The sequence below is a fragment of the Eptatretus burgeri genome, chromosome 10 (assembly GCF_056783735.1).
Source record: "Eptatretus burgeri isolate ZD-2024b chromosome 10, Ebu_testis_v1, whole genome shotgun sequence".
Lineage (NCBI taxonomy): Eukaryota > Metazoa > Chordata > Myxini > Myxiniformes > Myxinidae > Eptatretus > Eptatretus burgeri.
In genome coordinates this window covers 60,316,909-60,326,908 of record NC_140970.1, presented here as the reverse complement: position 1 = coordinate 60,326,908, position 10,000 = coordinate 60,316,909, and the positions used below count along the sequence as shown (strand labels likewise).

At 42.8% G+C, this 10,000-nt stretch overlaps 1 protein-coding gene across 11 annotated transcripts in view; it reads left to right on the top strand.

Moving 5' to 3' along the window:
- OGT (O-linked N-acetylglucosamine (GlcNAc) transferase) overlaps nucleotides 1-10,000 on the top strand; it is a 59,442-nt gene that overhangs the window by 23,393 nt on the left and 26,049 nt on the right. For all 11 annotated transcript variants that reach the window (XM_085898593.1, XM_085898588.1, XM_085898591.1 and 8 more), the window contains 3 exons: nucleotides 2,228-2,328; nucleotides 2,990-3,143; nucleotides 3,342-3,443. In XM_085898593.1, the coding sequence (XP_085754719.1) occupies nucleotides 2,228-2,328; nucleotides 2,990-3,143; nucleotides 3,342-3,443 (357 nt within the window). The remainder of the gene's footprint in view (nucleotides 1-2,227; nucleotides 2,329-2,989; nucleotides 3,144-3,341; nucleotides 3,444-10,000) is intronic.

Below are 10,000 nucleotides of genomic sequence, written 5' to 3'. Positions count from 1 at the left end.
AGTTCATGGTTATGGTAATAGAATACAGTCACAGGGAAATTGTCATTGGCACACACCCAACCTGTCCAAGTTTCGTCCGAATATGTCCACAACTTTTTGAAATATTCTGCTCGCAGCCAGAAAGACAGGTGTGAAAACAAAGAAACAAAATTGAAAACTCCAACAGTGGAAATGTCTCAGAGCAACAACAGCTCGCCTGCGAAGTGGTAGGCCACACAAGCTCACAGAATGGGACCGCCGAGTGCTGAAGCGCATAGCGCGGCAAAATAGTCTGTTGTCGGTTGAAACACTCACTACCGAGTTCCAAACTGCCTCTGGAAGCAACGTCAGCACAGACACTATTCGTCAAGAGCTTCATGAAATGGGTTTCAATGGCCGAGTAGCCGCACACAAGCCAAAGATCACCATGTGCAAGGCCAAGCGTCTGCTGGAGTGGTGTAAATCTCACCGCCATTGGACTCTGAAGCAGTGGAAACGTGTTCTCTGGAGTGATGAATCGCGCTTCACCATCTGGCAGTCCGACGGACGACTCTGGGTTTAGCTGATGCCAAGAGAACGCTACCTGCCCGGATGCATAGTGCCAACTGTAAAGTTTGGCGCATGGTCTGGGGCTGTTTTTCATGGTTTGGGCTCGGCCCCTCAGTTCCAGTGAAGGGAAATCTTAACGCAACAGCATACAATGACATTCTAGATGATTCTCTGTTTCCAACTTTGTGGCAACAGTTTGGGGAAGGCCCTTTCCTGTTTCAGCATGACAATGGCCCAGTGCACAAAGCGAGGTCCATCCAGAAATGGTTTGTCAAGATCGGTGTGGAAGAACTTGACTGACCTGCACAGAGCCCTGACCTCAACCCCATCGAACACCTTTGGGATGAATTGGAATGCCGACTGCGAGCCATACCGAATTGCCCAACATCAGTGCCTGATCTCACCAATGCTCTTGTGGCTGAATGGAAGCAAATCCCCGTAGCAATGTTCCAACATCTAGTGGAAAGCCTTCCCAGAAGAGGAGGCTTTTAGAGCAGCAAAGGGCGGGGGGGGACCAACTCAATATTAATTCCCATGATTTTGGAATGGGATGTTGGACGAGCAGCTGTCCACATACTTTTGGCCACGTGGTGTATAATGCTTACGTGTGACAAGATGATCCCATCAAGTGTGTACATTGTGTTCAGAAATGATGCTCAAACACAAAAAGGAAAAGTCAGCATTGTTTATCGAGGTTTTAGTTCCCATTGACTTTGGATTAACTGCTGCAGAAATCAGGAAAATGACCGAATACCAGGATCTGAAAAATGAGGTGAAGAGGACTTGGAAATTGAAGAAAGCTGAAATTGTACCAGTGATAGTCGGAGCAACAGGAATGATGTAGAAAACCTCACTGAGTATTTAATAAGCATTCTTGGGATATCACTACAAATGATCTGCAATTGGAGGCTGACAGAGGTTCAGTCACGATTTTGAAAAGAGCCCTTGGAATGAGGCTATGAGAACGAAGTTTCACAGTTTGGTTCGTAAATCGTGATCTTTCCTGAAAAAGGAAGTAGAGACGTTGAGTTCTGGGCGAACTTCCTCTCACCTCGTGAAACCTGCAAATTGAGATGAAACTTCACCTCCGCCCACCTTTCGGTGGCAGAGGTAATGATGAATTGGGTTTCTGTCAGATCAAAATGAGAGTTCTTCACGTGACTTCCTTTTCGTGGAGAGGCTTCCCACCACCACCCCCGGTTATTAATTCGATTCAATTACCGAGTTAACCTTACTTCGGCAGCACAGTCTTGGAGGGCCTGAGCAGTGACATGAAAATCTATTTTGGATGTACATGTAAACTTTCATACAGCACTTCGTTGTCCCTTGGGCAAATGAGGGATAAATTATACTTTTCCCAATCACAAAAATGACTTGTCTGAAATCATAACTACACCATCTTCATTTCTACTGTTCACATGGCAATGACAGCCATCTTTCCTAAATTCATAGTTTAAGAAAGTGACTTATTTCTCAGGTGGAGTTCCATATTGTCTGGTCTGTACATGATCTTTTATAGGAAACAAATTCTTGTGCTCAGAAGTATTTTATTTCTTGCATGACCATTGCTGCTTCCTTTGCATTATGTTGTCAAATGTGATTTATGTTTTGGATTTTTTCAGAACACTTTGTTTAAATGCATTTTGCATTGAATTGGAGTGATAAATATTGGTTTTTGTGTAAAGAGTACTTTCCACAGGTTTTCCCGGAGTTTGCTGCAGCACATTCGAACCTCGCAAGCGTCCTGCAACAGCAGGGCAAGTTGCAAGAAGCACTGATGCACTACAAAGAAGCGATCAGGTATTGTCCAGTCAGTGGAGATTTGTTGCTCCAATTGTGCACAATTGTTTTTATTCTATTTCTCCACCAAGTCCTAGATATCCGTTCAGGGCACTCCACCCCCCCCCCCCCAATGGCATACAATAAATCCCTTCCTCCACCCGCTCCACGTTGAGTGGATGACTTGAGATTTTCACTGGTGTTGTTGGTTGACTGACCCCCTTGACAGAGGGAAGGGATATCACCAGTCATGGGCACAAAGTGAGTTTGCAGTGTACAGGATGGTCTGAAAGTCGCTTTACCCTTCGCTAGCAAAGCATTCGAACTTGAACTTTTAATGTACAGGTTAGATTTTGCAGCACTTGCATTAATGAATCGGTCATTGTTTCTGCATGCGTTCCATAATTCTCCTTGCACCACTGAATTTTCACATGAAACTTGGTCAATCCCGTTGGAATATAAAAACATGAATTTGTAAGTGCACATGGACTTTTTGATCACTCTGTGGGTTTTTTTGGGTGGGTGTGGGTGTGGGGGGGGGGGGGTTGGTTTCTCACCTTTGTTTCCAGAATAGCACATGCCTCACAGACTTGTCTTTTTTTTGTTTTGTTTCTTTCTGGGGGCTTGGGGTGGTTAAATATTTTCCCAGAGTGGAGGGAAGTAATGATTTCTTGGTGCACAGAATCAGTCCGACGTTCGCTGATGCCTATTCCAACATGGGCAACACGCTTAAGGAAATGCAAGATGTGCAGGGTGCTCTCCAGTGCTACACTCGTGCCATTCAGATCAATCCAGCTTTTGCTGATGCACATAGTAATCTTGCCTCCATTCACAAGGTAGGCGGTTCTGGTTCTGCTCATTTCTGACGTCTAAGCTTTAGTGTACAAATTGGAACCCCCACTCCTGGCCTCTTGATGTCGAGTGGGTTTATTTATTTATTTATTTTTAAATTCCAAACATTTGTTGTTTTTCTTTGAGTATCAAAATATTTGCTTGAAAGTGTTTTGTTTTCTAACTTTGGCTATTATTTGCAGGATTCTGGCAATATTCCTGAAGCAATCACCTCTTACAGAACTGCTCTGAAGTTGAAACCAGATTTTCCAGATGCTTACTGCAATTTGGCTCACTGCTTGCAGGTGTGCTTTTTATTTGCTTTGCGTGGTCTCTGGATTTTGTGTTTGTGCCTGTGCTTTCTGAACGCTTGTCTAAATTGTTCTGTGAGTGCTTGATGTATCTTTTGCTGATCTTTTTATTTTAATTTTTAATTTTTTTTAATGCCTTCGCCTACGAAGGCATTATGTTTTCAGGTTGTCCTTCTGTTCGTGATAGGTTTTTGGCTATACAGTAACTTGAGAACAGTTGAAGGAATCTCGGTTAAACTTTGTACAAGTATGTATGATGATGAAAAGATTAACTGATTAGATTTTGTAGGTAAAAGGTGAGAGGTCATGTTCGGTAAGAATGCTGTTATGCTAACTTGTGAACTAGTGATGGGATTTCTACCAACCTTGGAATAAGTATACAGTTTGCAAAGATTAAGCTCTTGATGTTGCCATCAAATCGGTTCAAGGTCTCAGGTCATGTCAGTCAAAAAACATATGATGTGTGTGAACAGCTGTAGGGATTTAAATCAAACTTGGTACAAGTATGTACGAGGGGGCAGTCAATAAGTAACCTTAAAGTGGTGATGTAAATTTGAGAATGTAATGTGTTTAGTTGTAGACACATATGTTGTATCTATGAGTAAAAGTCATGTTATTCCCATTTTAGATCTGGCAACATTGAGTGTATGACATCAGAAGAGCAGTTCCAAGATGGTGGCTCCCTTAGAAGCCCACACCAGGGAGGAGCAGTGTTCTGTCATTCGTTTCTTGGGAAGTGAGGGTGTGAATCCCAGTGAAATCCATCACAGAATGAAAATGCATTATGGTGACGTGTGTTTATCGGTGCAGCAGGTGTGCGACTGGGACAGGAAGTGTAAAAGTAAAGTTTTCAGTTTGGGTGTGAGGTTGTCTCGGCACCCACCTTGCAGACGCTTTGCAGAACCCCAGAACATTGTGAATGATATGGTGTGCTGAACCATGGCTAATGTTCAATTCGGAGACAACTTCATCCAGCGTAATGTGACAGTTTTCCCTTTGCATGCGCTCAACTCCTGCAACCTTTTCTGGTGTCGGCTGTGTGAGGCCGGCCCGAGCGAGTAGCGTCTGCCACACTGGACACTCCACTTTTAAACTTCCTGTCTCAGTTGTACACCTGCTGCATTGATAAACATATGCCACCATATTGCATTTTCGTTCTGTGATGGATTTCTCTGGGATTCATGCCCTCACTTCCCAATAAACAGATGACAGAATGCTGCACCTCCCTGGTGCAGGCTTCTAAGGGAGCTGCCATCTTGGAACTGCTCTCCTGATGTCATACGCTCATTGTTTCCAGATCTAAAATGGGCAAAACATGACTTTACTGATAGATATAACATATGTCGTCTGCAACTACACATATTACATTCTCCAATTTATATCACCATTTTAAGGTTACTTATTGACTGCCCCCTCAAATGATGTAATTTTGTGGGCGGAGGCATATCTGTCGAAGAGTGCTATTCGAGGTTTATTTTTTTTTTTTTTGTGGTGCTTTCACCAAGCTGTTAGTCGAGACGTGTGACCATTGGAGGATAAGAAGGGGAATGTACTGAGATTGGGGCATTTGCATATTTATAAGTAACGGAATGAGCTTGCAATGAGAACAGGAGATTGTGAAAGTAACAACTTGCAAGAGCGTTGGGTTAGGCCATACAAAAAATGGAGTTTGTTTCCGGTTTCCTACCAACCCATTGCTTTTATATGCGACCCTATGATTTTTGTTGACAATTTGGACTCTGGCGCATTTGACTCGGGCGCCGCCATTTTGAATCCCACGTGTTACGTCAGTGAGAGTTTCAAAATGCCGGCGCCCGAGTCAAACGCGCATGAGGACTGCTTTGTGGATCGGTCTTTTCACGATTAGTTTCACCTATTGTGGTGATGGTGGTGATGATGGTGACAGTGGTAATGGTGACGGTGGTGATTTGGTGGTGGCAGTGGTGTGGTGGAGGTAGTGGTGTGGTGGTAGTGGTGGTACAATAGACTTGCAAAAATGCACTTGACTTGCTGTCAAACTATATATATATATATATATATATATATATATATATATATATATATATATATATATATATATATATATACATATATATATACATATATATATACATATATATATATATATATATATATATATATATATATATATATATATATATATATATACATACATACATACATACATACATACATACATACATACATACATACATACATACATACATACATACATACATACATACATACATACATACATACATACATACATACATACATACATACATACATACATACATACATACATACATACATACATACATGGAACATTTTCACAAAAGCGGGTCAGGAAACTGTAAAGAACAAACTCAAAAATCAACTTTCTTTGATATTCTCGAAATAGTGCTTGAAGGCCTAGAAAAATGTTCAATTGATGTCAGCAACGCAGGATCACCATAAGGCCTCTGCACTGACTGGGCAATATATGCTTGATAAAAATTCTCGGACAGTCTTTACCGTTACCTGACCCGCTTTTGTGAAAATGTCCCATATATATATATATATTAATAAACAATGCATATTTTCAGCATGCATGCACTGTTAAATATGTAGAGAAATTTAAGACAGAATAAAATGCATTTTAGCAAATCGAGTGCACCACCACCACCACCACTACTACCACCACCACCACCACACTACCACCACCACCAAGGAAAATAAACATTTGTAATCGAGTTATATGAATGTATTCATGGCAAACAAATTGTCAAAAAAAGAATAATTTCTGACCGACCTACCCAATTTTGTTTGGCCATGCAATAGGAAACAAATGTTTTTTTTTTTTTTTGGCCTTAATGGAGGTTAAAGAAAAATCATCGGCAGGGATGTGAGATGACGATTGTGGTGTCCATTTGCTTGAAGCCCTCTCCCTTCCACAGATCTCCTAATGTCTCTGTTCCCCACTGTTTTGTCCTTCCCACTCCCTCCCCTCCTGTCTCATGCCCCCCTTGATGTGCGTTGTGTGTTAGCTCTCATACGAGCCTCGACAAGGATACAAAAAAACAAAAAAAAAGCCCTGGAAGGAAGAATCAGAGGTAACACTCAGCATCAGATGGTGGTTCCAAAAGTGAGAGAAGCGAGGCACAAGATTTGAGGTGGTTTTAGTTCAACGACCAAGCTTATCAAATTTATCCAAAAAGTGATAGTAGTAAAGTGAGTAATGATGCTGAAAATTATGGGAGAAGTTTTGAATAATATAAGTGCACAGATGCCAACCCTCCCGATTTCATCGGGAGGCTTCCGAAAATTCACCCAAACTCCCGCCCTTACGATCACTATCCTTATCCTCCCGAAATTTTGATATTTTTGCACTGTTCACTAATCAGAATGTACTAGTATGAGAATTGAATGAAAAGCATCGTCTGCTACGTATAGCATGTGGTAACTCCATAACGTTCGCTGCTACCAAATTGTATGTAAAAAATTGCAAATTCAAATGAGGAGCAGCGAAACATTGGGTCTGGATCTCGCTTATGCGATCATGCACTGAGATTTAGTGCATGCGGTATGTGTGCAATACAGTGCATGCGGTATGTATGCACAGTGTATATGCATGCGATACGCTCACTGCATGCAGCTGGGCCCCGTACCAGCCCGGCGGTCGCGACCACCGTGCGGTGTTTAACAGCCGCTAGAGTTCTACGAGTCGCGCTGCAGCTGTGGAACATCGACTTCGAAGTTACCGATGCTTCAAGCCCTCGATGTTGATTACGAAATGGCAGAAAAGAAGCTTACGAAGACCAAGAAATGGTCTCAGAAGTACAAGACCGAATACAGTCTCCAATACCCGTGTATTCGAAAGTCTGAAAGAGGAATTCATCATGCGTATTGTACAGTATGCAGCGTTGATATTTCAGTTGAGCACGAAGGTCGCGATGATATTCGGAAGCACGTTGGAAGCAAACGGCACACAGACATTGCAAAGGAGAGATCTTCGAGCACGAGTACCGGTACACTTCTGAATTATTTCACCAAACAAGGGACAAGCGAGGAAGAGGATGTTACCTGAGCGGAACTTCTCTTTAGTGGATTTATTGTGGAACATAACTTGCCCATATCAGTCTCAGATCATGCTGGACCTCTATTTCAAAAGATGTTTCCAGATTCAAAAGTTGCTTCAAAGTATGGATGTGCAAGAACAAAAACTTCAGCAATAATTGGTGAGTTGTCAAATGTTACTGCTTCATCTATTGCCGATATTGCTAGACTAGCTCCATTTAGCCTAGCTACAGACGGTAGCAATGACAGTGGTGAGGCCCAGCTATATCCTGTCCTGATTTCGTACTATGACAACAGTGCTGGGATTGTGAAGCAAGGTTTGCTAAGTTTGCCTGCGTGCAAACAAGATTCCACTGGAGAAAACATTTTCAAACTGCTTGATCATGAGTTCAGTGACAGGAAAATTCCGTGGGGAAATTGTGTTTCCTTTTGTGCTGATAATGCCTCTGTCATGGTGGGCAAGCACAAAGGAGTCGCTGCTTATATCCACAAACAAAATCCAGAGTGTTACATCATGGGATGCCCTTGCCATATGATGCACAATACGGCCAAGAAGTCGGCTCAGGCCTTACCCATTGAATTAGATGACTTTCTCATCGATATTTACTACTACTTGGACAAAAGTAGTAAACGCGTCAAAGGAGTGAAAGCACTGCAAGAACTCTGTGATGCCCCGACACACAAGATTCTGAAGCATGTCGCAACAAGGTGGCTGTCCCTTGGTCAGTGCCTAGACAGGCTGATTGAACAGTGGGAGCCACTTCGCCTCTTCTTCAAAGAAGAAGTACGAAGAAAAATGCAACCAACTGTAGCCAAGACTCTAACAACGAGCAAGAAGGACGGCACTGTATCTACTGCCAGTACTGGCACTGCAGGATCAAGCACTAGTGGAGCAGCATTCACCACTACCACTGCAGTATCTGCTGCGAAGAAGACAGCAGGGACAGCACCAAAACCAATGCTGAGAGCAGGTAGCATCACCGGCCCTTCATCACGTTCATCTACAAAGCAGATCCCTTCAGAGTCGAGAAAGACTGTGATAGTCCCATCTACAGGCAAAGAAGGACCCAAGTTAAGTTCTGCTTTTGCCAAATCACTTGATAGAAGCTCAGCAAAACCTTCGAATCAGAGGTCTTCTTCCTTGGCTGCACCTACCTCAAGCTCTCTCCTCAAACGTAAAATTGGATCTGGTACTACGAGTCTGACCTCTTCTGCTGGCAGTAAACGCAAGTGTGATCGCCCTGCGGCTAAGTGTACTACGAGTTCTACAACTAAAAGCGCATCTTCCTCAAACACTGTGCAGGAATCTAGAGAAAAACGTGTCAACAGGATGTTCTTGTCTCCACAAACAAAACTCTATTGTTTCTTCCTTCGATATGCTAACAAGCTTTTTGAGAAGGGGAATCTTCTGCTCCAAAGAGACGAACCCTGTATTCATCTCCTGCACGGAGAATTGAATGGTCTTCTGAAAGATATCTTCGTACGGTTTTTGAAACCATCGGTGTCATCGGTTGCTCTGGTAAATGTACCCTTCTCTGACAGAAATCATCAGAAGAATGATGAGGACCTCATGATTGGGAACGATGCCAAACTGTATATAAGGGAACAAAGGAGTCTCAAGAAATCCACCTTCACTCTGAGTGAGTCAGACATCCAAGGTTTCTTCAGTGCAGTTCGCTCATATTATGTGAAAGCCTGCAATTACATCTTCAAAACCTGGCCGCGAGATGATGAATTAGCCAAGCATGCTCAGGTGCTGGATGTTAAGCTACACCAAAAAGTGGGGTTTGACTGTGTGGAGTTTTTCATCAAGAAATTCCCCTGTCTGTTCAGTGGCGGTGATAGTGACATAGACAGTCTTGAGAGTGAATTCGCTCACTACCAGGCAGATGCCTCCATAGCTACAATTGCTACTGAGACAGTGAGATTGGATGAGCAGTGGCATCGGATTTCACAGCTCACAGATCCCTGCACTGGTGCCAAGAAGTATCCTAATTTGAGCAAAGTGATGAAGGGAATCTTGGTCATTCCTCATTCGAACGCATCGTGTGAGCGGGCACTCAGTCTTGTACGGAAGAATCATACTGAATTTCGTCCCAATTTGAGTGTCAAAACCCTGGAAGCTCTCTTAATTGAAAAACTAGCTCATAGCACCCCTTGCTACCAGAGAGAATACAGCAAAGACATAATCAGAAGGGCTAAAAGAGCCACACAGCTGTCACTCAGCAAAGCTGCCATGGAAAAAGCAAGCAGCAGTAGTACCAGCCAGTAAGGTAAGAAAAATATTGCTTCTTTTATGCTTTTTGTTAATCTTTGATTGTCCCCTAACTTACTAATATTAACATACATGTAACATTAAAAAGTGCACAATTTTCCCCTTTTTTTGTTCAAAAAGTGGGAATTCTTAACATGTTAAATGCTCCAAAATAGGGCTCAGAGGGCACTAGAGAGCGTCTAGAACCCCAGAGCTTCCAGGGCCCTAAGGCGGGCCC